A 27,984-nucleotide genomic window follows, 5' to 3' on the forward strand; every position below is an offset into this window, starting at 1 on the left:
CGCGGGACTCCCTGCCACATGATGGTTGGTGAGGCAACCACTTGGGACGCTTACATAGATCATGAGAACCTTGGATTGACTTTCAATCCAATTAATTAGAGCCAGGACCAAATAATGAGGGGTGGGGATGGGACAGAAATAGCGGGGATTGGGCAGTGACAGGATACAGGGCTAGGTGGGCTCATAGTCTGATCCAGGATGGCAGGGAAGGGCCGGGATATTGAGCCCCGCATGGTCCATTTCTGCCACACAGTGATTTAATTCCCTTCCCAGCCCCCCGCCCCTCCACAGACTCCTCCAGAAGGCGTTGTTAACCAGCGGAACTCCTCACCACATGGCTGCATCATGCCGTACACAAGTAGCAATTCCTTTTCTCCCAATCGGCTCCCTGGAAATAAGCAGCTCCCCACTGGAATCAGTGGGGCACATCCCCAGGTGGTGTAATTAAGGGAGATCAGGACACACTGCTCTAACCACTAGCCCCCACTCCCCTCCCAGAGCCAAGGAAAGAACCCAGGAGTCCTGGCTCCCAGCGCCCCCTGCTCTAACCCACCAGGCAGAGAACCCAGGAGTCCTGGCTCCCAGCCCCCCCTGCTCTAACCACCAGCCCCCACTCCCCTCCCAGAGAACAAGGAGAGAATCCAGGAATCCTGGCTCCCAGGCCCCCTGCTCTAACCCCCCAAAACCCCAAAGGGCTCATTCTGATCCTGACCCCACAACTCCACCCGAGAGTCTGAACCTCAGCTCCTCCCAAAATCCGTCTCCCCCCCCCAGCCACAGCACAGGGAAGTCCTGGTTGTAACACATCCAGTCATCCAAAATATTCTATTTATTTTTGACAAGGAAACAGCGGCCGGGCCACGCTCCCCTGTAGGGCTGATACTGGCTGGGATCAGGGTGACCCCAGAAATGGGGGCACCCCTGCTTGGAGGGCATCAGTGTCAGGGTGCCCGCTTTTCTCCCACAGGTGCAAGATGTGTGGGCAACTCTGCCCCCCCGAGCCTGGCACCTTCCCCACCCCAAAACCGACTGGCCACTGGGGGAACATAAAGCAGCTATGACTGGTTAAGGCTCAGATCTATCCCCGGGGCAGGGGAGCCTCGTAACTCACATTTCCCTCCATGGGGCTGCCTCAAAACAGACATTTACCCCCTCCTTGGGGGAGCCTCGAAACACACATTCCACCTCCCTGGGCAGTTCCCCCCTCCTCCAGGGTAGACATTTCTCTCCTCCTACAGGGCAGCTTCCTCCAGAGCGGCCTCGAAACACACATTTCCCCCCTCCTCAGGGGAGCCTTGAAACAGACATTCCCCCCTCCTCCAACAGGGGCACGTTAAGGCATTTCCACAGCAGAAGAGCTACGTCCCAGAGGTAGCATGTTAGGCTGGGCATATTGGGGGAAGGGAAAGCACCCCACTATTTGCCCCCCCCTTTCCCAGACCCTTCAGGGAGGGGGCAGAAGTGTGTGCTGGGAAGTGGGAGGGGCCAGTTTGGGGTCACAGTGTCCCAGGCGGAGCTGTGTCGGGGCTCAGAAGCCCAAGGGGTTGGGGGAGACCACACCCCCGTTCTCCACCACGGCCCGGGAGATGCCCCGCAGCTGCTGGAAGGTGTGCCGGGCGCTGTCCGTGCTCAGTGGGCTCAGGGTGGCCATGAGGCGCTCGTAGGCCTGGAGCGAGACAGGAAGAGAGAGTAGGGGAGGGGTGAGAGACGGGCAAGGAGACACCCCGCACCCCCCAAATCCTACCCATCCCCTCACCAGCACCCAGCAGGAGGGAGGGGGAAAGAGATGCATGGATGGGGATGGAGGGAAGGGGAGGATAGAGAAAGGGATGACAGAGGGGTCTACGGGATGGAGGCATGGAAGAAGGGGGGGGCGGAGGTGTGGGTGGAGGGATGGAGGAAAGACAGATGGAAGAAGTGGGGACAGAGGTGTGGAGGGAGGGATGGAGGGACGAAGGTGTGGAGGGATGGAGGTCGGAGGTGTGGAGGGGAGGGAGGAAAGAGATGGAAGAAGGGACGGATGGAGGGATGGAAGAAGGGGGAAAAAGGTGTGGAGGGAGGAACGGAGGGATGGAAGAAGGGGGACAGAGGTGTGGAGGAATGGAGGGAAGAAGGGGGGACGGAAGTGTGGAGGGATGGAGAACGGAGAGACGAAGGGAGGGATGGAAGAAGGGGGGATGGATGGAAGAATGGGGGACGGAGATGTGAATATAGAGACAGAGGAATGAAGGGACGGAGGTGTGGAGGGAGGGAAGAAGGGGGGGACGGAGGGAGGGGGACGGAGATGCGGATCGAGAGACGGAGGAATGAAGGGACGGAGGTGTGGAGGAAAGAAGGGGGGACGACTGGATGGATGGAGGACGGAGGTGTGGAGGGAAGAAGGGGGGACGACTGGATGGATGGAGGACGGAGGTGTGGAAGGGAGGGGGGAAAGACAGATGGAAGAAGGGGGGGATGGACGGATGGGCGGGCTGCGGAGAGAGAACCGGGAGGGCTGGATCCAGCAGACACCCTGCGGCCCGAGGGGGCTCCGGAGCCGCCCCCCACTCACCTCGTCACACCAGGTCTCACACAGCAGCTTTTCGTGCTGGGCGGTGGGGTGGGCCTGGGCCAGGGAGCGCGACGCCCTGGGCGGGGGGGGGAAATGAGCCATTAGAACGGGGGGCTCCCCAAAAAATTTGGGACCAAGAACCCCCTTAGAAACACACAGAAAGGCCCCCGACCTGCTCCCACAGAGGCCCCCAGCCCAAGGGGTGAACCACTCCCCCCATAGGCCCCCTTGGGACGGAGGGGGGGGGACACCCCAGACCAGTCCCCCCACCGCCCCCCTCATTAGCCCCCCTGACACCCCTACCTCCCACAAACCCCCCTCCCCAGCTCCCTCCACCCTCCTGTTCCCCAGCCAGCCCCCCCACGCCTCCCCCGCCCTTCTCCACCCCATCTCGTGCCCCCCGCCCCGGGCATCACCGGGACAGCAGCACCACCATGGCGTAGAGGTCGATTGCCCCATCCGCGACCCGCTTCAGCACGAACTGCTCGTCTGGGGGGGGGGGGTGGGAATGACAAGGGGGGGGGGGTCAGTGCAGAGCCAGCCCCTGCTCCCCCAAAACAACCTCTCTTCCACGCTCTTCCCCCGGTGCACCGATCCCCACCCCTCAACCCCTCACTGCCCTGGGGTGCCCCCTAAACCTTCCCACTCCCCTCATTGCCCTGGGGGATCCCCAGCTTTTCCCACCTCCCAGCCATGGGGACCCCCCAAACCTTCCCACCCCCCAAACCCTCACTGGCCTGGGGGGCCCCCAGCCTTTGCCATCTCCCAGCCATGGGGGTCCCCCAACCCCTCACTGCCCGGGGGCCCCCCAAACCTTCCCATCCCCCAAACTTTTACTGCCCTGGGGGGGCCCCCTTCCCCAGGTGCACCGATCCCCCCCAAACCTTCCTTCTCCTAGCCCCTCACTGCCCTGGGGGGTCCCCAACCTTTCCCACCCACAACACAGTGGGCCCCCCAAACCTTCCCACCCCCCAAACTTCCCACACATGCTGAAGCCCTACAGATGGGGGGGGGGAAAAAGAGAGGCAGCGAGCCGGGATCCCCTCCCCCAGCCAGCCCTATGTCGCCCCCTCCCCCACCCGGGGTCCCCCAAATAAACTCACCCACGATTTTCTTGCCATATTTGAGCAGCAGCTTCTCCACCGTGGCCCCAAAGAGATCGACCCCGCGCACCAGCTAGAGGGGGAAGGAACGGGGGGGGGGGGCAGGATTAGCGGGGGGGGGCAGACCTACACCCGCAAATATCCCCTGCCCCCGAGATCCACCCACCACCCCATAATAGGGGCCTAACGGGGTCAGTGTGAGTTGGGGGAGTTGGAAGGCGGGGGCGGGCGGGCGTCATTGCAAGGGGGGAGGGGGTTTGAGGCAGGGTCTCCCCCCTCCCCAACCCCCCCCCCCCCCCAATTCCCCAGACTCACCTGCTCGGCGCTGGGGTCCAGGTCGGGGTGCACCACGTCCCTCAGGGTAAGCCCGGATCCCCACCCGGCTTTCCTGGGGGAGGGGGGAAGACAGACGGCATGTGACGGACCCCCCCCATACAAGAGGGCAGCCCTCCCCGCCCCCCCCTCCAAGGACCAAAACCTCCCATCCAGGGACCCCACCTGCCCCTGGGGAGAGTGAATCCCTCCATAGACCCCCCCCACCCCCACAAGATTGAGCCTCCCCCCCATAGACCGCCCCCCGCCCCCCCCCCACCGGTACCTGCGCAAGCGGAGGGCGGCCTCCCGGGCCAGCAGCCCCATGTTCCCTATGGGGCTTTTCAGGGCTCGCTGCAGCCCCCGCAGCTGGTTCCCGGCGTTCTGGGGGGGGTGGGAGGGGGTCAGTGACTTGTGGGGGGGGCACAGACACCCCCCCCAGAGAGGAACCAGCCCCCCCACCCCATTCCAGGTTCTCCCTTCCCCCCCAGCAACTCCCTACCCCGAGGTCTCCTGTCTGCCCCCCCCACACCCCCACAAGACACCCCCCCACAGATCATCTCCCGTCCTTTCCCCCCCCCCCCGACAGCACAGCCCCCACCTCCCCTGCAAAGATCCCCACCCCACACCCCGGCCCCCATATCCCCTCCCCCACACGCCCCCCCCATGAGCTCCACCCCCCACAGCCCCCGCCTTGATAGCCTCAAGTTGCCCCTCCCAGCCCCCCCATGCTCCCAATTTCAGGCCCCTCCCCGCCCCACCTGGAAGCCGTTCAGGGCCACGAAGAGCCGCAGGATGTCGTTGGTTCCCTCGAAGATCCGGAAGATCCGGAGATCCCGCATCACTCGCTCCACGCCCGCGTCCTGGGGGGTAGGGTGGGGGGCCACGTTAGCCGGGGGGGGGAATATCCTGGCACCAAGGGGGGGGGCGATCCTGGCACCAAGGGGGGGGGGGAATTCCCGGCACCGAGATGGGGTGGGGGCTGGGGGGGCTAGAGGGGGTATCCCGGCATGAGGGGGGTGGGGAGAAGTCGGGCAGGGGTTGGGGAGGTTAGAGGGGATATCCTGGCACCAGGGGGGCAGGGGTTGGGGGGGAATCCTGGCACCAGGGGGGCGGAGAGAGGTCGGGCAGGGGTTGGGGAGGATCCCAGCAATGGTGGGGGAGGGGGGGGGGAGGTATCTCCACTCACCTTCATGAACCCCGTGCCCCCCATAATCTGGATACACTCGTCCGTCACCGTCCAGGCAGCTTCCTACGGAAACCAACCCACAGCCTCATGATCAGGTAACCGCCCCACGGCACCCGGGAACCCACGCCCCCCAGCCCCACCCCAGCACCCCGCCCCCATTCCCCGCCCCACGGAGCCTCACCGAGCCAAAGATTTTGCTGATGGCTGCCTCGGTCTGGAAATCGGCCGCTCCTTGATCCATGTTAGCGCTGATCATGTACGCCATGGACTGCGCGGAGGAAGAGAGAGAGCGCGCGCAGCTGAGATGCAGCCACCTCTGGGGCAGGGCGGCTGGTTACCCAGGGACCCCTCACCCGGAGCTGAGATGGGGCCACCTCTGGGGCAGGGCAGTCTCACCTCAGTGACATACTGCAGCATGGCCATACGCGCCAACTTCTCCTGGATGGCTCCAAAATTGTGGATTTTGTCCCCAAACTGGGTGCGATTGGCTGCATGCTCCACCTGTGGGGGAGGGTGGGGGAGAGAGAGAGAGATAACCCAACCATCAGGGTGCAAAATTCCCACAATGCAATGGGGTGGTGGGCAGATTTCCCACAAGGCAGCAGGATCGCGCTGTGTGAGTGAGAGAGAGAGAGAATTCCCACAAGGCAGAGGGGTCACCCTGGGGGATTGGGAGTGGGTCACTGTGGGGAGATGGGGTCGCTGTGGGGAGACTGGGGGACACCAGAGGGGGTGTCACCATGGGAAGACTGGGGGCAGGGGGAGGATGCTGTGGGGGGGGGGGGGGGGGGACACTCACGGCCTTGCCGATGACGCCCCGCATGGTCCCGGCCAGCGCGGCAGCCATGCCGAACCGCCCGTTGTTGAGGATGTTCATGGCCACCTTGAACCCGGAGCCCGGCGGCCCCAGCACATTCTCTGCCGGCACCTGCACGCCCTCGAAGTGCACCTCGGCTGTGTTCGACGCCTTGATCCCCATCTTCTTCTCAGGGGGGCCGCTGCAACGGGAGGGGGGGGTGAGTGTGCAGAGGGGGGCTCCGACGCCCGAAAATACAGCCCCCCCGAATGTACACCTCGAAATAAAGACACCTGCCAACTCCCCCAATACAGACACGGCCAACGTCCCTCGAAACCTATGTCCTCAAATACGGCCCAATGCCCCCCGAACCTATGCCCTGAAAGACAGCCCCCCCCACCAACACCCTCTAAAATGTACACCCCACAACACCCCCCAAATATACCCCATCCCTGAAATACACACCAGTGCAAATGCCTCGGAAACATACACCCCAGTGCAAACACCCCAAATGTACACCTAAGAACGCACCCCTGCCATATACACCACCTCTGAAATACACCCCACCACAAAAGCCATGTTATGCCCGGACACCCCAAAACTCAGGGGCCTACCCTCCAAAATATGCCCCCAACAAATACCACCATTCCCACAGATGCTCCCTAGCTGTGCCTGCTGCTCCTGCCCCCTGATCCGCTCCCCCTGCTGGACTGAGTTTGGGGAATACTCACTGGGTGACCCCCCCAAACGCTCGCTCCACAATGAAGGCCGTGATCTTCTCCTTCACCTCGCCCGTTGCCTCGTCCTTCATAGGGGTCTTGGCGAAGACGGTGAAGAGGTCGGCCAGCCCCCCGTTACTGCGTGGGGCAGAGATGTGGGGAGTCAGGAATGCGGGGTATGCCTGGGAAGGGGGGAGGCCAGCCCTGCCAGCCAGGGGAGAGCGCCCCACCAAGGTTGGTATTGACTGCCAGGGGAGAGCGCCCCTGCTGAGTCCCCAGCCCCGCGCCCCACAGCACCCCCTAGGGCTGGGGAGCACCTGATCCAGATCTTGCCCCCATCCAGGGTGTAGTAGGAGCCGCAGGGGCTGGGCCGGGCTGTGGTGCGGATGGAGGCGGCGTCCGAGCCACTGGACGGCTCCGTCAGACAGAAAGCAGCAATGGTCTCTCCTGGGGAGGTGAGGTGGGGGGCGAGGTTACACGCTGGGGGAGCGATGCCCTTAAGGAGCCCCTCACATGCATTAGGCCACTCTCCCTTTTGTTAGGCCCCACCTGCCCATGCTCCCCAATCCCTCCTCCCTGCCTCGCCAATCCTCCCGTACCCCCCGCTATCCCAATCCCTCCTCCCTGCCTCGCCAATCCTCCCGTACCCCCCGCTATCCCAATCCCTCCTCCCTGCCTCGCCAATCCTCCCGTACCCCCCGCTATCCCAATCCCTCCTCCCTGCCTCGCCAATCCTCCCGTACCCCCCGCTATCCCAATCCCTCCTCCCTGCCTCGCCAATCCTCCCATACCCCCCGCTATCCCCTCCCACCCTTCCCAGCCCCCACACCCCTGTCTTTTCCCCGCCCCACACCCCTATCACTCCCCCTTAAACCCCCCTCAGCGCCCCTCACCTGTGGCTAGCTGTGGCAGGTATTTCTGCTTCTGCTGGGGTGTCCCATAGAGCAGCAACCCCTTGAAGCCGATGGACTGATGGGCCCCCAGCGTGATCCCCACGCCCAGGTCATGCAGCCCCACAATCTCCACCAGCCGGGCATACTGTGGGGAGAGGGGTGAGCGCAGGGCTGGCCGGCCGCCCCCTTGGGGGAGGCACGGACCTTCCCCACTAAGGGGCGCCGGCTGGGTCAGGGGAACGGGGAATGGGGGGCGTGTCTCACCTGGGTGTTGCTCAGCCCTAGCCCCCCCAGCTCGGGGGGGATCTGCAGCCCAAAGGCCCCCAGCTCCTTCAACCCCTGCATGGTCCGGTCCTCCACCCGCTCCAGCGAGTCGTTCACCATCGGGTTGTTCACCTCCTGGGGCGGGAGAGGAGGGGAGAGGGGGAGTCCGAGGGAGGGATCCTCATCCAGGCCGCTGCCCACCCACCTGCACCCCCACACACACAGTGCCCCCCAGACTCAGCCCTGCCTGCTCTCACACCAGCCCTTCAGCCTGCCCCCACAAACTCAGCCCTGCCCCACCCCACTGCTTTTCTGCCAACCTTCCAACCCAGCCCCTTGCAAACTCAGCCCCTTCCCCTCACTCATGTTTCCCCCCAGCCCCTCCAAACACAACACGAGCCCCTCCCCATGTCTCCCCCAGCCCAGCCCCCAACTCAACCCCTTCCCCATATTCCAGGCCTTCCATTTCAGCCCCCACAAACTCAACCCCAGCCACCCCCCAAACACATCCCCCCTTCACCTGGAAGAAACGGCTAACGGGTCCAACGAGCTCCTTCAGGAACTGGGCCTGCTCCTCGGTCAGCACTGAAGGAGGGAGCAGGGTGGGGAGTCAGGTAGTGAGTGATGGGGGGGACCAATGGAATTGGGCGGTTTGCCAGCTCCCTGCCCCCAACTTCCCTCTCCTCCCCCTTGGAGTCACCCCCCAAGCCAATGGGGCAGCCCCTGCAGCCCCGCTTCCTCCCAGCCCCAGTATGGGGGCAGCAAGCCTCCCACCCCCCAGGACTTCCCCCCCAGTTCCCCTTTACCTGTGGGGTAGGGGAACACCTGCTCCGTGCTCATCCGACCCTGGAACATCCCCACAGCGAAAGACTTTGACTCCTGGGGTGTGGGGACAGAGTGAGGGCGGGGGCAATCAGGGTCTTCTCCCTCCCCTTTGGGACCCCCCAAATCCCCCTTGAACCAGGGGAAAAATGGGGGGCCAACCCTCCCATGCACCAGCAAGCCCTGCCAATTGCTCTCCAACCAGAGAGGCCCCCCCGCCCCCACATCAGACCCCGGCGATACCCCCTCTAACCTGGGGGTGGGAACCAAGCCCCCCCCCCCCCACACACACACACACGATCCCCCTCGAATGGGGGTTGGGAATGAGGTCAAAGGAGAGAGCAGAGCCACAACCCCCACCCCCCCTTGCCCCCCCCCGGGATCCTGAGGGTTAATAATGGGGTTTTGCGGTTCGACAGACGTACCTCCAGGATGGACTTGGCCTTGGAGACGGTCTGGGAAGCCGTCCCTGCTCCAGCCTTATCCAGCACAGCCTGCGGGGGAGACAGTGAGTGTCAGTGAGGGGCTGCGGGTCGGGAGTGAGGGGCACCGGCAGGGCTGGGGGGGGCAGGGCTGGGCTGGCAGGGGGCTGCGGGTCGGGAGTGAGGGGCACCGGCAGAGCTGTGCGGGGGGGCAGGGCTAGGTTGGCAGAGGGCTGCGGGGCGGGAGGGAGGGGCACCGGCAGGGCTGAGTGGCAGGGCTGGGCTAGCAGGGGGCTGCGGGTTGGGAGTGAGGGGCACCAGCAGAGCTGGGGATGGGAGGGCAGGGCTGGGCTGGCAGGGGGCTGCGGGTTGGGAGTGAGGGGCACCAGCAGAGCTAGGGATGGGGGGGCAGGGCTGGGCTGGCAGGGGGCTGCGGATCGGGCGTGAGGGGCACCAGCCGAGCTGGGGGGGGCCCTAGGGCTGGGATACCTTCCGTACCCCTTCTCTGGTATTGTTCTCCAGGGGACCAGTTCAGATGTTTACGCCTCCCTTGACAGTCCCCCCCGGCCCCAGCTGTCACCTTTCCTCTAAATACTTGTGTCCCGTGACTCATCCCAGAACAACAAAACCTTTCACCCAGATTCACTGGCACAGACCAGATTCCAGGTAACGCAGGGTTTAAATAGGAATGCGGCCACCTCTGGGGCAGGGTGGCCAGTGATCCGGGGCCCCCTCGCCTAGCGCCGAGATGCGGCCACCTCTGGGGCAGGGTGGCCAGTGATCCGGGGCCCCCTCGCCTGGCGCCGAGATGCGGCCACCTCTGGGGCGGGGCGGCCGGTGACCCGGGGACCCCTCGCCCGGCGCCGAGATGCGGCCACCTCTGGGGCGGGGCGGCCGGTTAACAGCCTCACCGGGATTTCAGGGCAGGACAGGAGAGATTGATGGTGACTGTGGGGAAAGCCCCCCCCTGCTGAGACCCCCACGTGCTTACCTCGGCAGCATGGGTGCTGTACAGACAGGGGGTCAGGGGGGTGGGGTATGTCGGGGCCAGGGCCCCCCCGGAGCTAGGAAGAGACAGGAACAGGTCAGCGGTGAGGCCCTATGGGGACAGAGGAAGGGAGGGGCAACCCCTTCCCCCGCAGCTCCCCCGTTTCTGACCTCCCCATGCAGTCACCCCCCCCAGCTAATCCAGGTCACCTCCTCCTCTCCCCTCCCCCACTCTCACAAAATGCCCCCCAATTCCCCTTCCCCACCCACCTCCTACTCCTGCCCCTCTGCAGCTCCCCCTCCCCTGTCCCCCCCAGACCCCTGTCCCCCAGCTCCCCCCGCCCCAGTTCCCTCCCCCACCCTTACAATGCCCCCCAATACCCCAGGTCTCTCTCCCTCCCCCCTCACCCGCGGGGGGGCTGGCGCAGGAGCCGCAGGCAGAGCCCGGGGGCCGCTCTCGCTCCCTGCATGGTGACGGGCCGTCTGGCCGCCCCTCCCCGCAAGGTCACCGGGACCCGGCCGGCCCCGCCCCGCACCCATGGGTTGGGGGAGGGGCCTGCCTGGGGAGGGGAATCCTGGGAAACGCCATTCGGGCGTGGGGGGGAGTGATGTCATCAGGGACACGTCACCACCCCCCCATCCCCCTTACAGTCTATTCCCCCCCACCGTTCACAGCCCCCCCCCACCCAGGGATCCCCCCCAGTCTATTCCCCCCCCCCCGCTCACAGTCCCCTCCCCCCAGGGATCCCCCCTACAGTCTATTCCCCCCCGGCTCACAGCCCCCCCGCCCAGGGATCTCCCCCAGTCTATTCCCCCCCGCCCCGCTCACAGTCCCCTCCCCCCAGGGATCCCCCCTACAGTCTATTCCCCCCCCCTGGCTCACAGCCCCCCCACCCAGGGATCCCCTCTCCAGAGTCTATTGCCCCCCCCGGGGCTCACAAGCCCAGCTCACTCATAACCACTCCCCCCCCCCAGCCTTCCTTGTCTTGCATGCAAATTAGCGCCCTGGGCATGTGATGGGCCAATGGTAGCAGGGCAGTTTGGGGGTCCCCCTGTGGGGTTTGTTTGGGGGGAGAACCTAGCTACTCCCCCCTCCCCCGCATTTCACTGCCCATTGATCTCAATGAGCCAGGGGCCAGGCTGCCCTTAGCCAAAATGGCCGCCCCCTCCCACTGCTCTCAGCGGGCCTGAAGCCAAGCTGCCCTCCCCTAAAATGGCCACCTCCTTCCATTACCCAATGGGGCTGAAGCCAGGCTGCCCTCACCTAAAATGGCCACCTTCTCCCATTGCTTTCTTTAGGCCTGAAGGCAGGCTGCTCTCAGGGTACTATATCACCATGGTAACTGAGCCCCCTCATCCCAGCCCCACTGGGAGATATGAGCCCCCCAAAGCAGAAAAGCCCCTGAACCCCATAGGTCTACTGGACTCAGTGGGCCAGAGCCTCAGCTGGTGGGGACACGCATCCCTAGGCCCCACTCCCCTCCCAGATCCAGGGAGAACCCAGGAGTCCTGGCTCCCAGCCCCCCCTGCTCTAACCCCCTTTCTCAGATACCAGGGTGAGGGGCAGCAGTTAAGCACCTTAGACCAAGAAGGGCCAGAACTGGACCCCCAACCAACCCAGGAGCCCAGATAGCCCCACCTGTGTGTCCCGAATATTTTTTTTTGATCCCTTTGCTTTATTTTTATATTTTTATTGTTCTTTTAATACACAAAGAGCTAAAAATAAATACATTATTCAAAATAAGATTCTGCTACCATGCCCCCCACCCCCTCAGCAGTGGAGGGGCACTGCTAAGAGAAATGGGGGACCCCCAGCACCAATTATGGGGGGTATGTACCCTATGTGTGGAGCTAGAGAAATGGGGATCCCCCAGCCCCATTTAGGGGGGTAGGTAGTGTACGTAGGGGGCTGGAGAAATGGAGGACCCCCCACCCCATTAGTAGGGGTACAGAGCCTACGTGAGGGGCTGGAGAAAAGGGGGGCCCCAGAACCATTCATGGGGGGGGTACATATGCTGTGTGTTGAGGGAAACAGAATCGCCACCCCTTGGGGGTGATCCGAGCCATCTCGGAGCCCCCCAAGCAACAGGGGCGGATCAGGAATATCCCCCCAACTCTCCAACCTAAAGTGGTCTTGGCTTCCCCATCAGAAACGCCCCACCCCCCCCCTCCCTGAGCACCCCAAGACTGACCTCCTGGTCCAGACCAGAGAGGTCAATATTGGCCAGAGGGGAGAGGGGGTGCCCCCCAAATGCAAGAGGGGGAGGAAAGGAAGGATGGAGTCGAGAGAAGCTTGAAGTTGACCGTGCCTGCAGGCGGAGAGGGGTCATAGCTTGCTGGGGGGGCAGGGGTAATTGGACCCCCATCTCAATCAGACACCCTGATTATGAGAGTTTGGGGGGCCAGGGAGGATAAAATGGGGTAGGACCTTTCCAAAACTGTGCATTTTTTTTTTTTTTAATACAAAGAACGTTTATAAAAATGTCTCAAAGAACGTGGTGGTTTTTTTTGTTTTTTAAAAATCGATAATAAAAAAAAGTTATAAAAAAGGATCTTTTCGGGAGGAAAAAAGATCTGGTCACTTCATCCACACCGGGGGGCAGTACCGAGCAGCGCCGGGGGTGGGGTGGGGCGGGGGTGTCAGTACCAACGGGGGAAGGGGTGGTTTGGGACAGTACCGCCCAAAAACTGGAGAGAAAGCCCCGGCTCGAGCCCCCAGTCCTGGCTTTGCTCCCCAGCGGTGGGTCCCGTGATCCGGTGCCGGGTCATGTGACTTTAAGAAAGGCCGCGTGGCCCCGGAGGGCGACCACCTGACCAGAACTGGCGACTCGTGGGGCCGCTGGCGGCAGGGCACGGGATAGGAAACGGCCGTCAGGTGGCCCGGGGAAACGAAGTCACCGGACCAAGCGCCGGTCACGCGAAATCAAGGCAGCGACAGGACAGGAAGACTGAGTCACGAAGGGCCACAAGTGGTCACGTGACCACGGAAGACTTGATTGATGGAGCCTGTCTGATGTCAGGGACATGGTGTGTGTGTGTGTGTGTGGGGGGGGGGGTCACATGATCACAGGGAATCGGGCACCGGTCTTGGTCACGTGACATCCAGGTGGCCACGAAGTCGGTCACACGACCCCGGAAGGACCCAGGAGGACACGGTTGCCACGGGCTGTCACATGACCACAAAGGGCCACGCGGGTGGGTCGCATGACTCCGGAAGGCTCTGTGGCTAGAGGTCAAGGCTGCCTCACGTGACCACCCCCCCAAAAGGCTGTGTGGATGGAGATCACGTGACACCGGTTGGTCACATGGCATCCGAAGGCTCCGAGTGGATGGCAGGTCACGTGATCTCAAGGCAACGAGTGATAGCCACGTGGCCAGGAGTTCGGCCAGGTGGCTTTTCAAGGCTCCTTGGCTTGGACGGAGGTCACGGGGCATCAAGGCAACATGGAGGTTGAGGTGCCGACGGGATGGGTCACATGACACACAGGTGGCGGGGCGGGCCCCGGGGCATCACACGGCTCCGGGGGCGGCCAGCAGGTCACATGACGTCGACGAAGAACTCGCTGGGGTTGCCCATGGCCATGTGGAAGGACTGGCGGCTGGCGGTGAGCTCGGGGGGCACCGAGGCCAGGTCGCGGACCGGGGGGGCGCCGGGGGGCTGCACGGAGGCGGGGCCGGCGCTGGGAGGCCCGGGGGGCATCATCATCACCATCATGGGGTTGTAGGGCAGGGGCATGCCGGGGGGCCCGTAGGAGTGGAGGGAGTGGTGGGACCGCATGCTGCTCACCAAGCTATGGTGGCAGCGCTGAGGAGCCCCGCCCGCCTCGGCCCCGCCCACTGCCGGGGCGGGGCCTCCCCCGCCGGCTCCGCCCCCCGGCTCCGCCCGCCGCAGGCTGCTGCGGGTCGAGTACTCCGATTCGCTGCCGCTGCCCGACTTGGAGTCGGGGGCCGCCTTCTCGTCCTTGGCCTTCCCCCGGCCCCCACCGCCCCCGTCGCTCCGGTTGGAGCCGCTGCTCCGGCTCCCTGCAACGAGACCGGGGGGTGGTTAGTGACCCTCAGATCCACAGGGACCACCCCATTACACAGCGAACCCAGGAGTCCTGGCTCCCAGCACCCCCCAGCTCTAACCACCAGATCCCACTCCCCTCCCAGAGCCGGGGAGAGAACCCAGGAGTCCTGCCACCCATCCCCCCCCGCTCTAACCGCTAGACCCCACTCCCCTCCCAGAGCCGGGGAGAGAACCCAGGAGTCCTGCCACCCATCCCCCCCCTGCTCTAACCACTAGACCCCACTCCCCTCCCCTCCCGGGGGATGGAACCAGGCGGCCCCCGCGTCGCTCACCCTCGCTGTGCTGGCTCCCGGCGCTGCCCATGCCGTAGCTGTAGGAGGAGAGCTCGTGGTAGGGCGGGGGCTGGGGGCTGTAGGGGTGCGGGGCCGGGTACTGGTAGGAGAAGGTGGGCATCAGGGGCCAGGGCGTGGCCCCGGGCAGCGGGAGCGGGGCCAGCGTGTCCTGGTCCGAGGCCCCGCTCGAGCCGTCGTTGTCGTTGAGGGAGAGGTTGGCCATGTCTGGAAGGGAGAAGGGGAGGGTCAGGCGTACAGGCTAGCTGTGTTTGGCCCCCGCTAGGGGGCGCCAGCTCCCACCCGCCCCAGGGCGGGGACTGACTGGCTCAGGGGGGTGGGGAATGGGGCACAGGGCCTGTCCCCTCTAGGGGGCGCTGGCTCCCACCCGCCCCAGGGCGGGGACTGACTGGCTCAGGGGGGTGGGGAATGGGGCACAGGGCCTGTCCCCTCTAGGGGGCGCTGGCTCCCACCCGCCCCAGGGTGGGGCCTGGCTGTTTCAGGGGTGTGGGGAATGGGGCACGGGGCCTGTCCCCTCTAGGGGGCGCCGGCTCAAACCCGGCCCCAGGCTCGTGGTCTGACTGGCCTGTTGGGCAAGGAGCTTACAGAAGAACCCAGGAGTCCTGGCTCTCCCGCTTCCCTCCCCAGCCCCGAGCCCACGGGCTGCGGGGGAGATGATCAGGGTGGGGGTGAGTCGGCCCAGAGGGGTGCAGGGATCGACCGATCCCCGGTCGGGAAAGACAGGGGGGTGGTGTGGGGATCCCCTCGTTTGAGACACCCCAGCCTGGCGCCAGCTCTTGCAACGGGCATCCCCCCCGCCGCCGATCGGGCCTGGCCCCTGTTCCCCAGCAGAGCCCCCCGCAGCCTGGAGCTCCGGCTCAGTGCCCCGGGGGTGGGGGGCCCGGGGGGGGCGCTCACAGTTCTCGCAGCCGCGCAGGTCCCCGAAGACGTAGTAGCACTGCTCGGAGAACGTGATCTTGTTCACCGTGTGCCGGATGAAGCCGGCTTTCAGCAGGTTGCTGGCGTATTTCCGCGCCTCCCGCCGGTCCTGGAAGCCCTCGACGTGGTGATACAGCCAGTCCACCACGTCCGAGCCTGGGGGGGAGGGAGCGGGGGGCTCAGCAGGGGGCGCTCTTCCCCGGCAGGCGGGGCTAGCCCCAGGGCGGCGCTAGGGGGCACTCTGGGGCAGGGAGGGGGCGGGGGGTTCGGCAGGGGGCGCTCTCCCATGGCAGGCAGGACTGGCCTCAGGGCGGCGCTAGGGGGTGCTGTAGGGCAGGGAGCTCGGCACAGGGCGCTCTCCCCTGGTAGGCAGGGCTGGCCCCAGGGCGGTGCTGTGGGGCAGGGAGTGGGGTGCGGGGCTCGGCAGGTGGCGCTGGCCCCAGGGCAGCACTAGGGGGCGCTGTGGGGCGGGGGCTCAGCAGGGGGCGCTCTCCCCTCGCAGGCGGGGCTGGCCCCAGGGCGGCCCTGTGGGACAGGGAGGGGGCTCGGCAGGGGGTGCTCTCCCGCGGCAGGCAGGACTGGCCCCAGGGCGGCGCTAGGGGGCGCTGTGGGGCAGGGAGCTCGGCACGGGGCGCTCTCCCCCGGTAGGCAGGGCTGGCCCCAGGGTGGTGCTGTGGGGCAGGGAGTGGGGTGCGGGGCTCGGACGGTGGCACTGGCCCCAGGGCGGCACTAGGGGGCGCTGCGGGGCAGGGGACTCGGCAGGCAGCGCACTCGACACTGACCCCTCCGCCGGGCCGAGCGGCGCCCCCCGGTGGCCAAGGCGCCCAGCCCCCCCCCCCAGACCTACCCAGGAAGGCGTTGGGAATGGTGATTTTCAGCCACATGCGGTCGCGGACCTCCAGCCCCGACTCCGGGGACGCCATGGCCTTGGTGACGGACGCCATGTCCGTGTGGACCGACAGATTGAAGTCGTCGAAGCCTGCGAAGAAAGGAGCCGTTGGAGCGCCATGGGGCGGGGACTGGCTGGCTCGGGGGTGGGGGGCAGGGAGTGGGGCCCGGGGCCCGTCCCCTCCAGGGGGCACCGTTACTCACGCTCGGTCTCGGCGACGGAGCTCCCGGAGGTGATGGTGCTCATGGAGGTGGTCCCGGGGTAGGCGGCGAAGGCGCCAGTCAGGGCGGCTGAGTGGGAGACCCAGGCAGCCGGGTCGATGGGTTGGATGGGCTCATCTGGGGGGGGAGGAGGGGGAGGGAAGGGGCGGGAGGAAACTCTGAGTCGGCTCTCGAAAAGCAGCCCCCCCCGCACTCACAGCCCCCCCATCTCATCCCCAATCCCAGCCTCACCCAATATACCCCCCCCTCAATGTGACGTCTGACTCTCAGAGACAGGGTGCCCCTGGGGCGCCCCCCCTGCTAGCTACAACTCCCTCCCCCAGACACAACCCCCCCAACCAGGCAGAGAAGCACCCCACACATCGATGATTTTCTCTCCTCAGCACCCCCCCTTCAAACCCCCCACCACAAAGCACCCCCAAATTCCAGACTTGGGAGGGTGTCAGCCGGTCGCACCCCAAACGACATATCGCCCCAAAATCGCCACCCCACGGAGCCGGGGACCCCACAGATCATGGCTGAGAGGTGCAAGACACCCCCATACTTCAGAGAGGGCAACCCAATCACCCACAAACTCTGAGCCAAGGGGGAGATGCTGGCGTAAAGAGCCGGCACCTGGCAGCAATGGTTTTAGGGTGTCAGTACTTACTCCTGGGCAGCGTGAAGTACCCCTGGGGGGAAGGGTCCCAGCATTTGGCCACTGTCAGCACGATCGGGCTATAAGAGAAAGGGGGTGGAGGTGAACCCCAACTCCCTCCTGTCATTGAGATGTGGCCACCTCTGGGGCGGGGCAGCGGGTTACCCAGGGACCCCTTGCCCGGCGCTGAGATGCAGCCACCTCTGGGGCGGGGCGGCTGTTTAACAGCGATTTTGGGGAAGGACATGAAGGAATTGGTCCTGACAGTGGGGAGAGGGCCCCGGCCCCAGCCCCACCCCCGGCAGCATGGTGCCCCCTAGTGCCGCCCTAGGACCAGACTTAGATCTTCCACCGTCCCAGTTTCCAGGGCTAATGACAGCTCCTGGGGGAACTGTGTGCCACTGCGCAATGCAGAATTTTTGCGGAAATTAACGTTGTGTGCGCCAAATTTCCTTTCCTCCACAGAAATGGCTGTTTCTCCCTCTGGATCCCTGGGGTGGGGGCGCCCTGCGGCTGGGCTCCAGGGAGGGAGGGTGCAGGTATCTGGGCTGGGGAGGGCTTTGGGTATATTGGCTGGGTGCGGGGGCACCACGACTGGGCTCTTGCGAGGACAGGTTTTGGGTGTATTGGGGGGGGGGGGGGGGCGCACCATGGCTGGGCTGTGTTGGGGGGGGGCAGATTTGTGGGTATCTGGCCCCCCGCCTGAGTTCTGGGATGAGGGGAGGGGGCAGAGAAACAGGGGGGTTACTTTAAGGCTCTTCTCCTGGGGGAATTTGTGCGTGTGTCTATATCGACAACAGATATTTGGAAATAAATAACCAAAATCATTGAAACTGGAGTGATTATGCAGTGTTACTTTGACAAATAAAATTTGCAGAATTTTAAAATATTGTGCGCAGAATTTCCAAATTTTTGACACAGAATTTGCAAATTATATGGCGCAGAATTTGCACATTTTTTGGCGCAGAATGCCCCCAGGAGTAAAATTACCAGCGAGGGGATCCTAGGTAAGGCCCATCCGCCACAAGTGACCTTGCGATCGACTTTAGCCGTGGCCTGTGTCTCATTCCGGGGTCCTGGGGCACCCCTCCAACCTCGCCCCACCCCCCACTCACCCCGGCTTGTGGACGATCTCCCTCAGGACTCTGACGGCGTCATCGTTGCTCATGTTCTCAAAGTTAATGTCGTTCACCTGTGGGGGAAAGTGCAACACAAACTGAGACGCCGCCTTCCGAGGCAGGGTGAGCAGCGGACGCCTGGGTCCATTCCACGGCTCTGGGAGGGGAGTGCGGTCTAGTGGGTTAGAGCAGGTGGGGCTGGGAGCCAGGACTCCTGGGTTCTCTCCCCAGCTCCAGGAGGGAAGTAGGGGCTGGTGGGTTAGAGCAGGGGGCTGGGAGCCAGACCCCAATCTTAGTCGGGGGGGACAGGTGGTCTGTGCAGCACATGGTGCGACGAGGGCCCCAATCTCGGTCGGGAGCGGGGTGGGGGGCGTCCTGCGCAGCGCCTGGCCCAACCGGAGGAACCCCCAGTCTCTCAGTGACCAGTGCCCCCAGCTACAGGGGGGTCCGGGGGGGTGTCGTACCTGCAGCAGCATGTCCCCTGGCTCAATGCGCCCGTCAGCCGCCACGGCCCCCCCCTTCATGATGGAGCCGATGTAGATGCCTCCGTCCCCCCGCTCGTTGCTCTGCCCCACGATGGAGATGCCCAGGAAGTTGTACTTCTCTGCCGGGGAGAGAGGAGGGGGAGGGTGGGGTCAGCGAAGGAGGCTCCGCCTCCTCTTGGAACCTTCCCTTCCCCCCCATCATTACCCCTCACTTGGAATCTTCCATTCTCTCCCCCTCCCCCACTTGGAATCTTCCAGTCTCTTCCCTTCTTTCCCCACCCACTTGGAATCTTCCACTCTTTCCCCCCATTGACCCCACACTCATGGAATCTTCCATTCTCTCCCTTCTCATTCCCCCCACCCCCACCAGTTGGAATTTTCCATTCTCTCTTCTCTTCTTTCCCGACCCACTTGGAATCTTCCATTCTTTCCCCCTCCCCCACTTGGAATCTTCTTCCCTTCTTTCCCCACCCGCTTGGAATCTTCCACTCTATCCCCCCATTGACCCCACACTCTTGGAATCTTCCATTGTCTCTCTCCCATCCTGTCCATCTTCCATGCTACCCCCCACCCCCCAACTTCTATTCTCACCTCCCCCCACCCCACACACAGAGCTCCCTACTTGAAATCTTCCATTCTCTTCCCCACTCCCCACACACTTGGACTCTTCCATTCCCCCCCCCACCCCGTTGGTACCTTCCATTCCCCCCCCCCCCCGCACACAACCAGAGCTTCCTCCAAATCCCCTCCTCCCACCTGGCCCCCACCCCCACAGCCCCCCTCCCCACTTACCCATGTTGAGGGTGACTGTGATGATGTTGAGCGACATGGTAGAGTCGGTGACGCTGCTGAAGGAAGACGTCTGAAACGAAATGGGAGTTGGGGGGTGGAGTCAGTGGGGCAGGGGCAATACAGCCCCCCCCCCCCCAGCTTGCTCCCTCCCTCGCCGACACGGGGCCAGGCTCTTACCCGCTCCAGGCGCGGGGGGCGCTGCTTCCGCCGCCTCCGGTGGCGCTTGAGGAGGCGGGAGGCGCTGCTCTGTTCTGTGGAGCTGCTGAACCTGGGGGTGGAGGGGGCGAAAACGGAGGTTATGGCTGGGGCTGCAGGAGGCGGGGGGCTGGCTGCCCCGACCCCTCCCCCAGGGGGCATGTCCTCCACCCCTCCCTCCCAACATCCTGGGGAACCCATCCTGGGGTTTGTCCCACCCCTGGGGCCCATCTCACCCCAGGGGTCCCCATGGAACTTCTGTCCCCGACTCCCTTTCCCCCACCAGGTTACCCGGCCCCTGGATTCTCTGCCACCACGGGGACCCTCCATTTCCCTGCTCCACACCAGCACACCCCACTTCGTTATCCTGCCCCCAGATCCCACCTCCACGGGGAATCCCCAACTCCCTGCCCCACACCAGCAGCACCCCGCTGGGTTGCCCTGCCCCCAGATCCCACCACCATGGGGAACCCCCACACTAGCAGCACCCTGCTGGGTTACCTTACCCCTGTATCTTCCCTCCACCAGGGAGACCCCCAACTCTCTTCCCTCCACCAGGGGGACCCTGCGAGTTTACTCTGGTTCCCCCTCAACCAGGGGGACTCCCATGGGGTTTGCTCCTGGATTCCACCCTGGATTTGCCCCTGAATTTAATGCCACCACCACCAGGATCCCCATGGGTTTCTCCTTCATGCCCGCCCCACCCCCCGTCCCACCTGCTCATGGTGTCGTCGTCATCTGAGTCGCACAGGCTGGTGGTCTCGATCTCACTGGTCAGCAGGGTGGATGAGCTCTCATAGCCGGCCAGGTGTCGTTCCAGCCGTGACTGCCCGTTCGGCCGGTGCCCGCCTGTGGTGGGGGGAATAGGGCCAGGGTCAGGAGGCTGAGGTGACGGTCGCACTCCCTTCCCAGAGCCGGGGAGAGAACCCAGGAGTCCTGGCTCCCAGCCCCCCCCCCCAACCCACCAGCCCCCACTCCCCTCCCAGAGCCGGGGAGAGAACCCAGGAGTCCTGGCTGGTTAGGGGGCCCCTCACCACCATGCTCCGTGCTCTCCCGGCGCCGCGGCCTCTCCCTCCGCAGCGACACGACCGACTCAGTCTCCGTCTCGTGCTCCAGGTTCTCCCGGCTGCCCGAGATGTTAGGGCTGCAAAGACCCACGGTTGGTTACTGTTGGGGTCCACCGCTGCTGCCCCTCCACCAGAGGAAGACGGCCCCTTCCACCTCCCCCCACCTGTCATCTGTGGACTCTTCCGAAGTCTCCACTCCTCTCCCCGACTTGCGCACAGTCCCTTAAACCTCCCCTGCTTAGTCAGTGGAATCTTCCAATCTGACCTATTGCAATCAGGTCTGGGGATTACACAGGATTATGTTCCACCCACCCCCGAACCCATACCGGCAGGTGGACCCTTCCATCCCTCCCCTGTTTTTTGGCAGGTGGACTCTTCCACCCACCCCAATACAGAGGATTTTCTCCCTCCATCCCTAGTACGGGCAGGTGGACTCTTCCACCCCCTCTGTACTGCACGTGTGCTCTTCCACCACCCAGTGCACAAGATTTAACCCCCCCACCCCAATACTGGCAGGTGGACTGTTCCATCCCCAATGCAGAGGATTTAAGCCCCCCCAGTAGTGGCAGGTGGACTCTTCCATCCCCAATGCAGAGGATTTAAAACCCCTCCCCAGTACTCCAGGTGGACTCTCCCACCTGATGAGTGGCTCCCCCCAATACTGGCAATTGGACTCTTCCACACCCCCCAATGCAGAAGATTACACCCCCCAGTTCTGAGAGGTGGACCCTTCCCCCCCCCCATCCCGTACTCACTGGAAGGAGGGGGGCCGGGAGTCCCCGATGCCGCTGGTCCTCTCCACGGGCAGCGGGGGCAGGGGGGCGGCGGGGGCGAGGGCTCCGGTCGGGTCTCTGCGGGAGTCGGCACCGGCTCGGGCTGGGGGGTCTCCGAAGACACCAGCTTGGGGAGGGGATGGGGGGGGACAAAGGGTGCGTGAGCTGCCTTGGACTGAACCATCCCACGGCCCCTGAACCAGAAACCCCCCCGCTCCCCCTCTGTCTGATCTGGGCAAGGCGAGGGACCATAGTAGGCTTGGGCAGCCCACTGGTCTGATCCAGCAGGCGGGATACCGGGCTAGATGGGCCCATGGGCCTGACCCGGGACAGTGCGGAAGGGGCAAGATACCAGGCTAGATGGGCCCACAGGCCTGATCCGGGACGGTGGGGAAGGGGCAGGAGACCAGGCTAGATGGGCCTCTGGGTCTGATCAGCAGCAGGGATTTCTATGCCCCAATGCAACTTCCTGTAGTAAGGAGAACGACCCACACGGCCATACCCAGGAGACGACTCTCCCGTTGAAACAGGGCAGCTTCGCATTGTCGTCTGAAATCTCCTCCTTGACAACCCTACAGCGGAGAGAAATGGAAACAGGTTAGAGCCGCCGTGTGACCAGGCATCCCTCACCCGGCGCTGAGATGCAGCCGCCTCTGGGGAAGGGGCGGCTGTTTATAAGGGGATCCCTCGCCCGGTGCGGAGATGCACCCACCTCTGGGGTGGGACACAGAAGCCGATTAACAGCCACATAGTGACACCACACAACAATTTAAGGCAGGGACTGTTCTGTTTATACAGCACCTAGCGTGGTGGGATCTCAGTCGAGGCATGTGGCACTTGAAGCAAAGAAATAATTACACTCCTGTATGAGGAGGGGGATTTTAGGGAGGCCGAATGGAATAAGCCTGGCTGGAAATTCAGCCGGGACGTCGGACTTCAAATCCCTACAAAGATGTTCCAGAGGATCGTTAACAATTTTGAGGGCCGTGGAAAATGCCTGCTTCCCTTGACCAAAGATTTCCCATGCTCGGATGGGTCTGGATATTTTAATCAGCCTATATGAGTAGCTCAAATGCAGACTGCCAGAGGCTGGGGTCAGTGTTTTACACAGGAGGAAAGCGAATTTAGAATTTCTCAATGAACTGAACGAAAAAAAGATTGACAATCTCGGTTTTTATTTATTTATTCCGTTAAAAAGAATTTAGCAACTTCTACGGACCAGAAATATTTTCACAACGGTTTCAATTCTGTGTCTATTTTGACTATTGTCCTTTATAATCAAATGTCTGTATTTTCAGCGTTATTAGTTACTCATAACTCCAAATGTATAGAGAATGCTATTTATGGATCACTTGACATCTCTATTGTGTTATTTATACGCTAAAATCTATGCCTGACTATTAATAATCCTATATATATGTGGTATTATTTATAACAAAATCCATGTCGGGTTACAATTAATAATTATTAACCCAATATTTATATCCAGGCTTGGAAAGATTAGAGTTTTATGGGTAAATGTCAGTAAACATCAATTTCACCACGGATAATAATCAAAGTTTACAGGTAGGAAACGTAAGAAAAATGATTCTTGAGAACTCATTCGAGTTTCATTTAAGGCTATTTTGACACGTGATGTTGACCATTTGTGTTTTCACGGTTACAAAGCTTTAACTCTTTGAATCTTAACACTCGCGGTCATTAAATAATCAGCGTCTGACCCGCCCGATAATTTCCCACAACCGTGAAAGTTTAAATCCATACAGGTAATAAAAAGCAGACTTAAAACCCACAATTGTGCAAATGTATAACTGATAAAAAATGGGGGAAAAATGCTTCAATCCCATAATTTCACGCCACTGCAAGAATTTAGATCGATAAACCTGAAAAACGCTATGATCTTTTGCACAACGGTGAAAATTTAAAATTGATCACAATTGAAAAAAACATTCCCACCCGCATAATTTCACGCCATTGACACACTCCATATTGACAAAAAGAAAAGTACTTAACCAATTTAGTTGAGCATAAGCTTTCGTGAGCTACAGCTCACTTCATCGGAGCTTATGCTCAAATAAATTGGTTAGTCTCTAAGGTGCGACAAGTACTCCTTTTTTTTTTGCGAATACAGACTAACACGGCTGTTACTCTGAATCCATATTGACAAGCATTAAAAACACTTCAACCCCCTAATTTTGCACGTACTGTGAAAATTTAAAATCGATACAAATCAGGGGGAAAAACCCCTCTTTCAAACATAGATACTATCCACCAAAATTATTTTAAGAAGTCTAATTTTGAAAAACCTATTTATACCGTATTTTTGGAAGTAGATAGCTCGCCATCATCTCATACGTATCTCCAGGCCAATATGTGCTTAAACCATAAGCTATATTGCATTATTCGTCATTTATGACCGATTTATGCATTCCGTCGTTTATAACCCCAAAGCGGTATTGGAGTCAGCCCCACAGCTACGTTATTTGTCACTCAAGACAGGCATTTTACTATTCGTTTCTAAAGAGGGCCCTAGCAAATTCGCGGTCCACTTTGGTCAACGTCACCGTCATAGGATTTTAAAAATCATTAATTTCAGTATTTCAGCTTGTTGAATCTGAAGCGTCACAGTGCTGGAATTGCAGGGGTCCTGACCCAAAAAGGAGCTGTGGGGGAAAGGTTGCAAGGTTACGGCTGCTGGCGGTGGTGCTGCCTTCAGAGCCGGGCAACCGGAGAGCGGCGACTGCTGGCCAAGAGCCCAGCTCTGAAGGCAGGGCAGAAGGATGGCATGGTAGGGGATTGCCACCCTTACGTCTGCACTGCTGGGCCCTCAGTCAGCAGCCGCCGCTGTCCGGCCGCCCGGCTCCGAGGGCAGCGCAGAAGTAAAGGTGGCAATACCATGACCCCCCCACCCTAAAATCCCCTCCGCCGCAACTCCCTTTTGGGTCAGGCCTCCCAGTTTGAGAAACGCTGGTCTCCCCGGTGAAATCTGTGTAGCACAGGGTAAAAGCCCACAAGAGACCAGATTTCACCGGGGGGGAGACCAGATTTCACCACCCGTGACGCGCTGTTCGTGGATTGGGGAGGGCCCTGTTTATAAATCAGCGCTGAGCCTGGATATTTAAAACCCCCTGCCGCTTCGTTATGACCCCTACCGATAGATTAATGACACAATTTTGAATTGGAAATTCCTCTACGCTCGGTTATTTATCCCTTGCTATTGATGGGTGGCGTTCTGGCCAGGGATCCTTAGGGATCCGACGCCGGTGTTATTGATATGCTCCCAGCTCTGAAGTATTATGGATCTATGCCACCATCCGGATATCGCCTTCTCGCTCCCAGCTCCGCCACCCGGATGGTCTATCTGCCCCCGTACCCACGCGGCAGGGGGGACTCAATTATTTTTGGTCCGGGTCCGCATTTCTTGGTCAAGGTGTAGTCAAGGCCCCAGAGAAAATTAAAATATCGTCGTCAGCATCACACTAGGGATTGTAATAAGTAGACCAAAAAGATGTCCGGGTCAGTCCCAGAGCGCTGGGCGACCCGGATTTGGCCCCCGGCCGGTCTGTTGCCAGCCCCGGCCGCCTGGTGTTATGAAGGCTCTGGACAGGGTGGGGTGGGGAGCGGCGCGGCAGGGGTCCTTCCCCATGCCAAGGACGCCTGTGGGGGCCAGGGAAAGGGGGATCTGCCGGACGCCGGGGTCTCCCTGGCACAGGGGTGGGGGGAGGGGTCTCCTGGAGGCCTGGGTCCCCTCTGAGAGGTGGGATGATGGAGGGGCCCGGGTCCCCTGGACTCCTGGGTCCTCCTGAGGGGGGGGGCACAGGGTCTCCCGGATACCTGCCCCCCCCCCGAAAGGGGATGATGGAGTGCCCCAGGGTCTCCCAGACGAGTGGGTCCCGCCGCAGAAGGGGGATGGAGGAAAGTGTCCCCCGGACGCCTAGGTTCCCCGGGGAAGGAGGTCCGCCCCGGAAAGCGGATGGGGGGTGGACCTCCTGGGTCCCCCCAGAAGAGGGATGGAGGACGGGGTCCACCGGACGCCTGGGTCCCCCCAGAAGAGGGATGGGGGGCGGGGTCCGCTGGACGCCTGGGTCCCGCCCGGGAGAAGAGGAGGGAGGGGATGGGGTCTCCCGGACGCCTGGGTCCCCCCAGAAGAGAGATGGGGCGTGGGGTCCCCCAGACACCTGGGTCCCCCCAGAAAAGGGATGGGGGGCGGGGTCCGCCAGACGCCTGGGTCCCGCCCGGGGGGCGAGGGGAAGAGGAGGGAGGGGATGGGGTCTCCCGGACGCCTGGGTCACCCCAGAAGAGAGATGGGGCGTGGGGTCCCCCGGACGCCTGGGTTCCCCCGGAAGGGGGATGGGGGGCGGGCTCCCCCAGACACCTGGGTCCCCCCCGGAGGGGAAGAGGAGGGAGGGGATGGGGTCCCCCGGACACCTGGGTCCCCCCGGAAGGGGGATGGGGTGCGGGGTCCCACGGCGGCCTGGGTCCCCCCGGAAGGGGGATGGGGTGCGGGGTCCCACGGCGGCCTGGGTCCCCCCGGAAGGGGGAAGAGGAGGGAGGGGATGGGGTCTCCCGGACGCCTGGGTCCCCCCGGAGGGGGATGGGGCGCAGGGTCCCACGGGGGGGGAAAGAGGAGGGAAGGGGCGGGGTCCCCCGGACGCCTGGGTCCCCCCGGAAGGGGGATGGGGCGCGGGGTCCCCCGGGGGGGGGAGAGGAGGGAAGGGGCGGGGTCCCCCGGACGCCTGGGTCCCCGGTACCCGAAGTCCTGGTCCATGCTCTTGAAGAAGTACTTGGCGCCGGGCCGGCTCAGCGCCGCCTTGACGTGGCCCAGCGTGATGCGCTCGGCGGGCACCGGGATCTTCACCAGGTAGGGGGTCTCCTCCTCGTCCAGGTGGTAGATCACCTTGGTCTCGCCCGCCCCCCCCGCGCCGGCCGCCGCCATGGTACGGCCCGGCCCGGCCCAGCGCGCCTGCGCCGCCGCCGCCGCCGCCGGACGGGAACGAATCAATCCCGCGGCGGAAGGGGGCGGGGGGGTGGGAAAGCGCGGCGGCCCCCCGCGCGCGCGCGAGCCGCCCTCCTACGTCTGGGACCGTCGCGTCCCTACGCTACGCGGGCCGCCGTGCGCGGCTGCGTCACGGCGCTGCGTGCAAGCGTGTGTGCGGGCGCGCGCGCGCGCGCCGGGGCCCCCACCTCGTCCCCCGTCACGTGACGGAGACGGCTTGACTTGAGTGAGGGGTGCTGGGGGCGGGGTGGAGGAGGAGGAAGACGAGAGGGAGGGGCGGCGTGTGCGCGCGCGTCCCCTTACGCGCGTGCGCGCCTCACGCAACGTGCTGGCGTCATGGGGCAGGAGCGTTGGGGGGGGAAGGGGAGTCAGAGGGGGGGGAAGAGGGGGAGAGTCAGGGAAGAGGGTGAAGGGGGGCAGAGGGAAAGGGGGGGAAGGGGAGTCAGAGGGGGAAGGAGGAGTCAGAGGGGGGCTGAGGGAAAGGGGGGGAAGGGGAGTCAGAGGGGGAAGGGGGAGTCAGAGGGGGGCTGAGGGAAAGGGTGGGGAAGGGGGCAGAGGGAAAGAGTCAGAGGGGGAAGGAGGAGTCAGAGGGGGGCTGAGGGAAAGGGGGGGAAGGGGAGTCAGAGGGGGGCTGAGGGAAAGGGTGGGGAAGGGGGCAGAGGGAAAGAGTCAGAGGGGGAAGGAGGAGTCAGAGGGGGGCTGAGGGAAAGGGGTCAGAGGGGGAAGAGGAAGAGGGGGGTAGAGGGAGAGGATGGGGAAGGGGGGTCAGAGCAGGAAGGAGGAGTCAGAAGGGGATGGGAGTCAGATGGAAAGGGTGGGGGAGGGGGTCAGAGTGGGGAAGGGGGAGGCAGAGGGAGAGGGTTCAGAGAGGGAAAACGGTGGGGAGGGGAGGCCAGCGGGAATTGGGGGGAGGGGTCAGAGGGGGAGGCACTGGCCTCAGATGAGGAGGGGTAAGAGGGAAAAGGGGAGAGGGGAGTCAGAGAGGGAGGTCAGAGGGGGAGGGGGGACAGCGGGGAAAAGGGGAAGGTGGGTCAGAAGGGGAAGAGGATCTGGGGGAGGCAAAGGCAGGAGTCAGAGGGGGACAGAAGGAGGCAAAGGGGGAAGGCAGGGGGAGGTGGGTCAGAGGAGGAAGCCTAGGGGAGGGAGAGTCAACGGAAAGAGGGAGTCAGGGGAATCAAAGAGGAATGGGGGGCAGGGAGGGGAGCATCAGAGGGATGGGTTGGAAGGGTGGGAATGGGGGGAGGGAGGGAGAGTCAGAGAGGGAAATGAAGTGGGGAAGGGAGATGGACGAAAGGTGGGGGGCTAGGCGGGGGAGTGGGGGGCAGGTGGAAGCAGCACATTGTGCACTAGGGAGCCGCGGGGGCTGCATGGGTCTGGAATTGGCCACACCCCATTAGCCAGGGGGGCAGCAAGGAGCGCCCCCTCCTGGGCATCTGGGGCATCAGCTGGACAGACATGGGACTCGTTAGACCCCAG

The 27,984-nt window shown here is 62.9% G+C and overlaps 2 protein-coding genes across 2 annotated transcripts; both read right to left on the reverse strand.

The window, feature by feature from the left end:
• Positions 1–811: 811 nt before the first annotated feature.
• ACADVL (acyl-CoA dehydrogenase very long chain) lies at positions 812–10,543 on the reverse strand. Its single transcript, XM_074941346.1, has 20 exons — positions 10,467–10,543; positions 10,063–10,135; positions 9,075–9,143; positions 8,634–8,706; positions 8,348–8,412; positions 7,828–7,962; positions 7,564–7,708; positions 6,988–7,117; positions 6,683–6,808; positions 5,955–6,153; positions 5,552–5,656; positions 5,337–5,423; positions 5,156–5,218; positions 4,728–4,829; positions 4,253–4,350; positions 3,970–4,042; positions 3,655–3,727; positions 2,968–3,040; positions 2,552–2,627; positions 812–1,666 (listed from the first exon to the last, which is right to left on the reverse strand). Exons 1-20 carry the CDS (start codon positions 10,526–10,528, stop codon positions 1,529–1,531), a joined length of 1,965 nt encoding a protein of 654 aa, XP_074797447.1. The 5' UTR covers positions 10,529–10,543; the 3' UTR covers positions 812–1,528.
• A 1,268-nt stretch (positions 10,544–11,811) lies between these two features.
• DVL2 (dishevelled segment polarity protein 2) lies at positions 11,812–26,448 on the reverse strand. Its single transcript, XM_074941091.1, is given in 16 exon segments — positions 11,812–14,081; positions 14,400–14,624; positions 15,315–15,491; positions 16,183–16,314; positions 16,428–16,562; positions 17,095–17,162; positions 18,198–18,274; positions 18,665–18,804; positions 19,478–19,547; positions 19,655–19,745; positions 20,389–20,521; positions 20,707–20,816; positions 21,495–21,555; positions 21,558–21,639; positions 22,015–22,084; positions 26,264–26,448. Coding segments are annotated over 16 exon segments (2,241 nt in total). The 3' UTR covers positions 11,812–13,596.
• Positions 26,449–27,984: the final 1,536 nt, after the last annotated feature.

This window comes from Natator depressus, chromosome 28, assembly GCF_965152275.1.
Source record: "Natator depressus isolate rNatDep1 chromosome 28, rNatDep2.hap1, whole genome shotgun sequence".
Taxonomy (NCBI): domain Eukaryota; kingdom Metazoa; phylum Chordata; order Testudines; family Cheloniidae; genus Natator; species Natator depressus.

Excerpts from the sequence above, each read along its gene's own strand:
- ACADVL (XM_074941346.1), bottom strand. The coding sequence starts at position 10,528 with ATGCAGGGAGCGAGAGCGGCCCCCGGGCTCTGCCTGCGGCTCCTGCGC. Across the intron at positions 5,219-5,336 it reads TCAGCAAAATCTTTGGCTCG|GAAGCTGCCTGGACGGTGAC; the intron begins GTGAGGCTCCGT and ends TGGTTTCCGTAG. Across the intron at positions 1,667-2,551 it reads GTGAGACCTGGTGTGACGAG|GCCTACGAGCGCCTCATGGC; the intron begins GTGAGTGGGGGG and ends GTCTCGCTCCAG.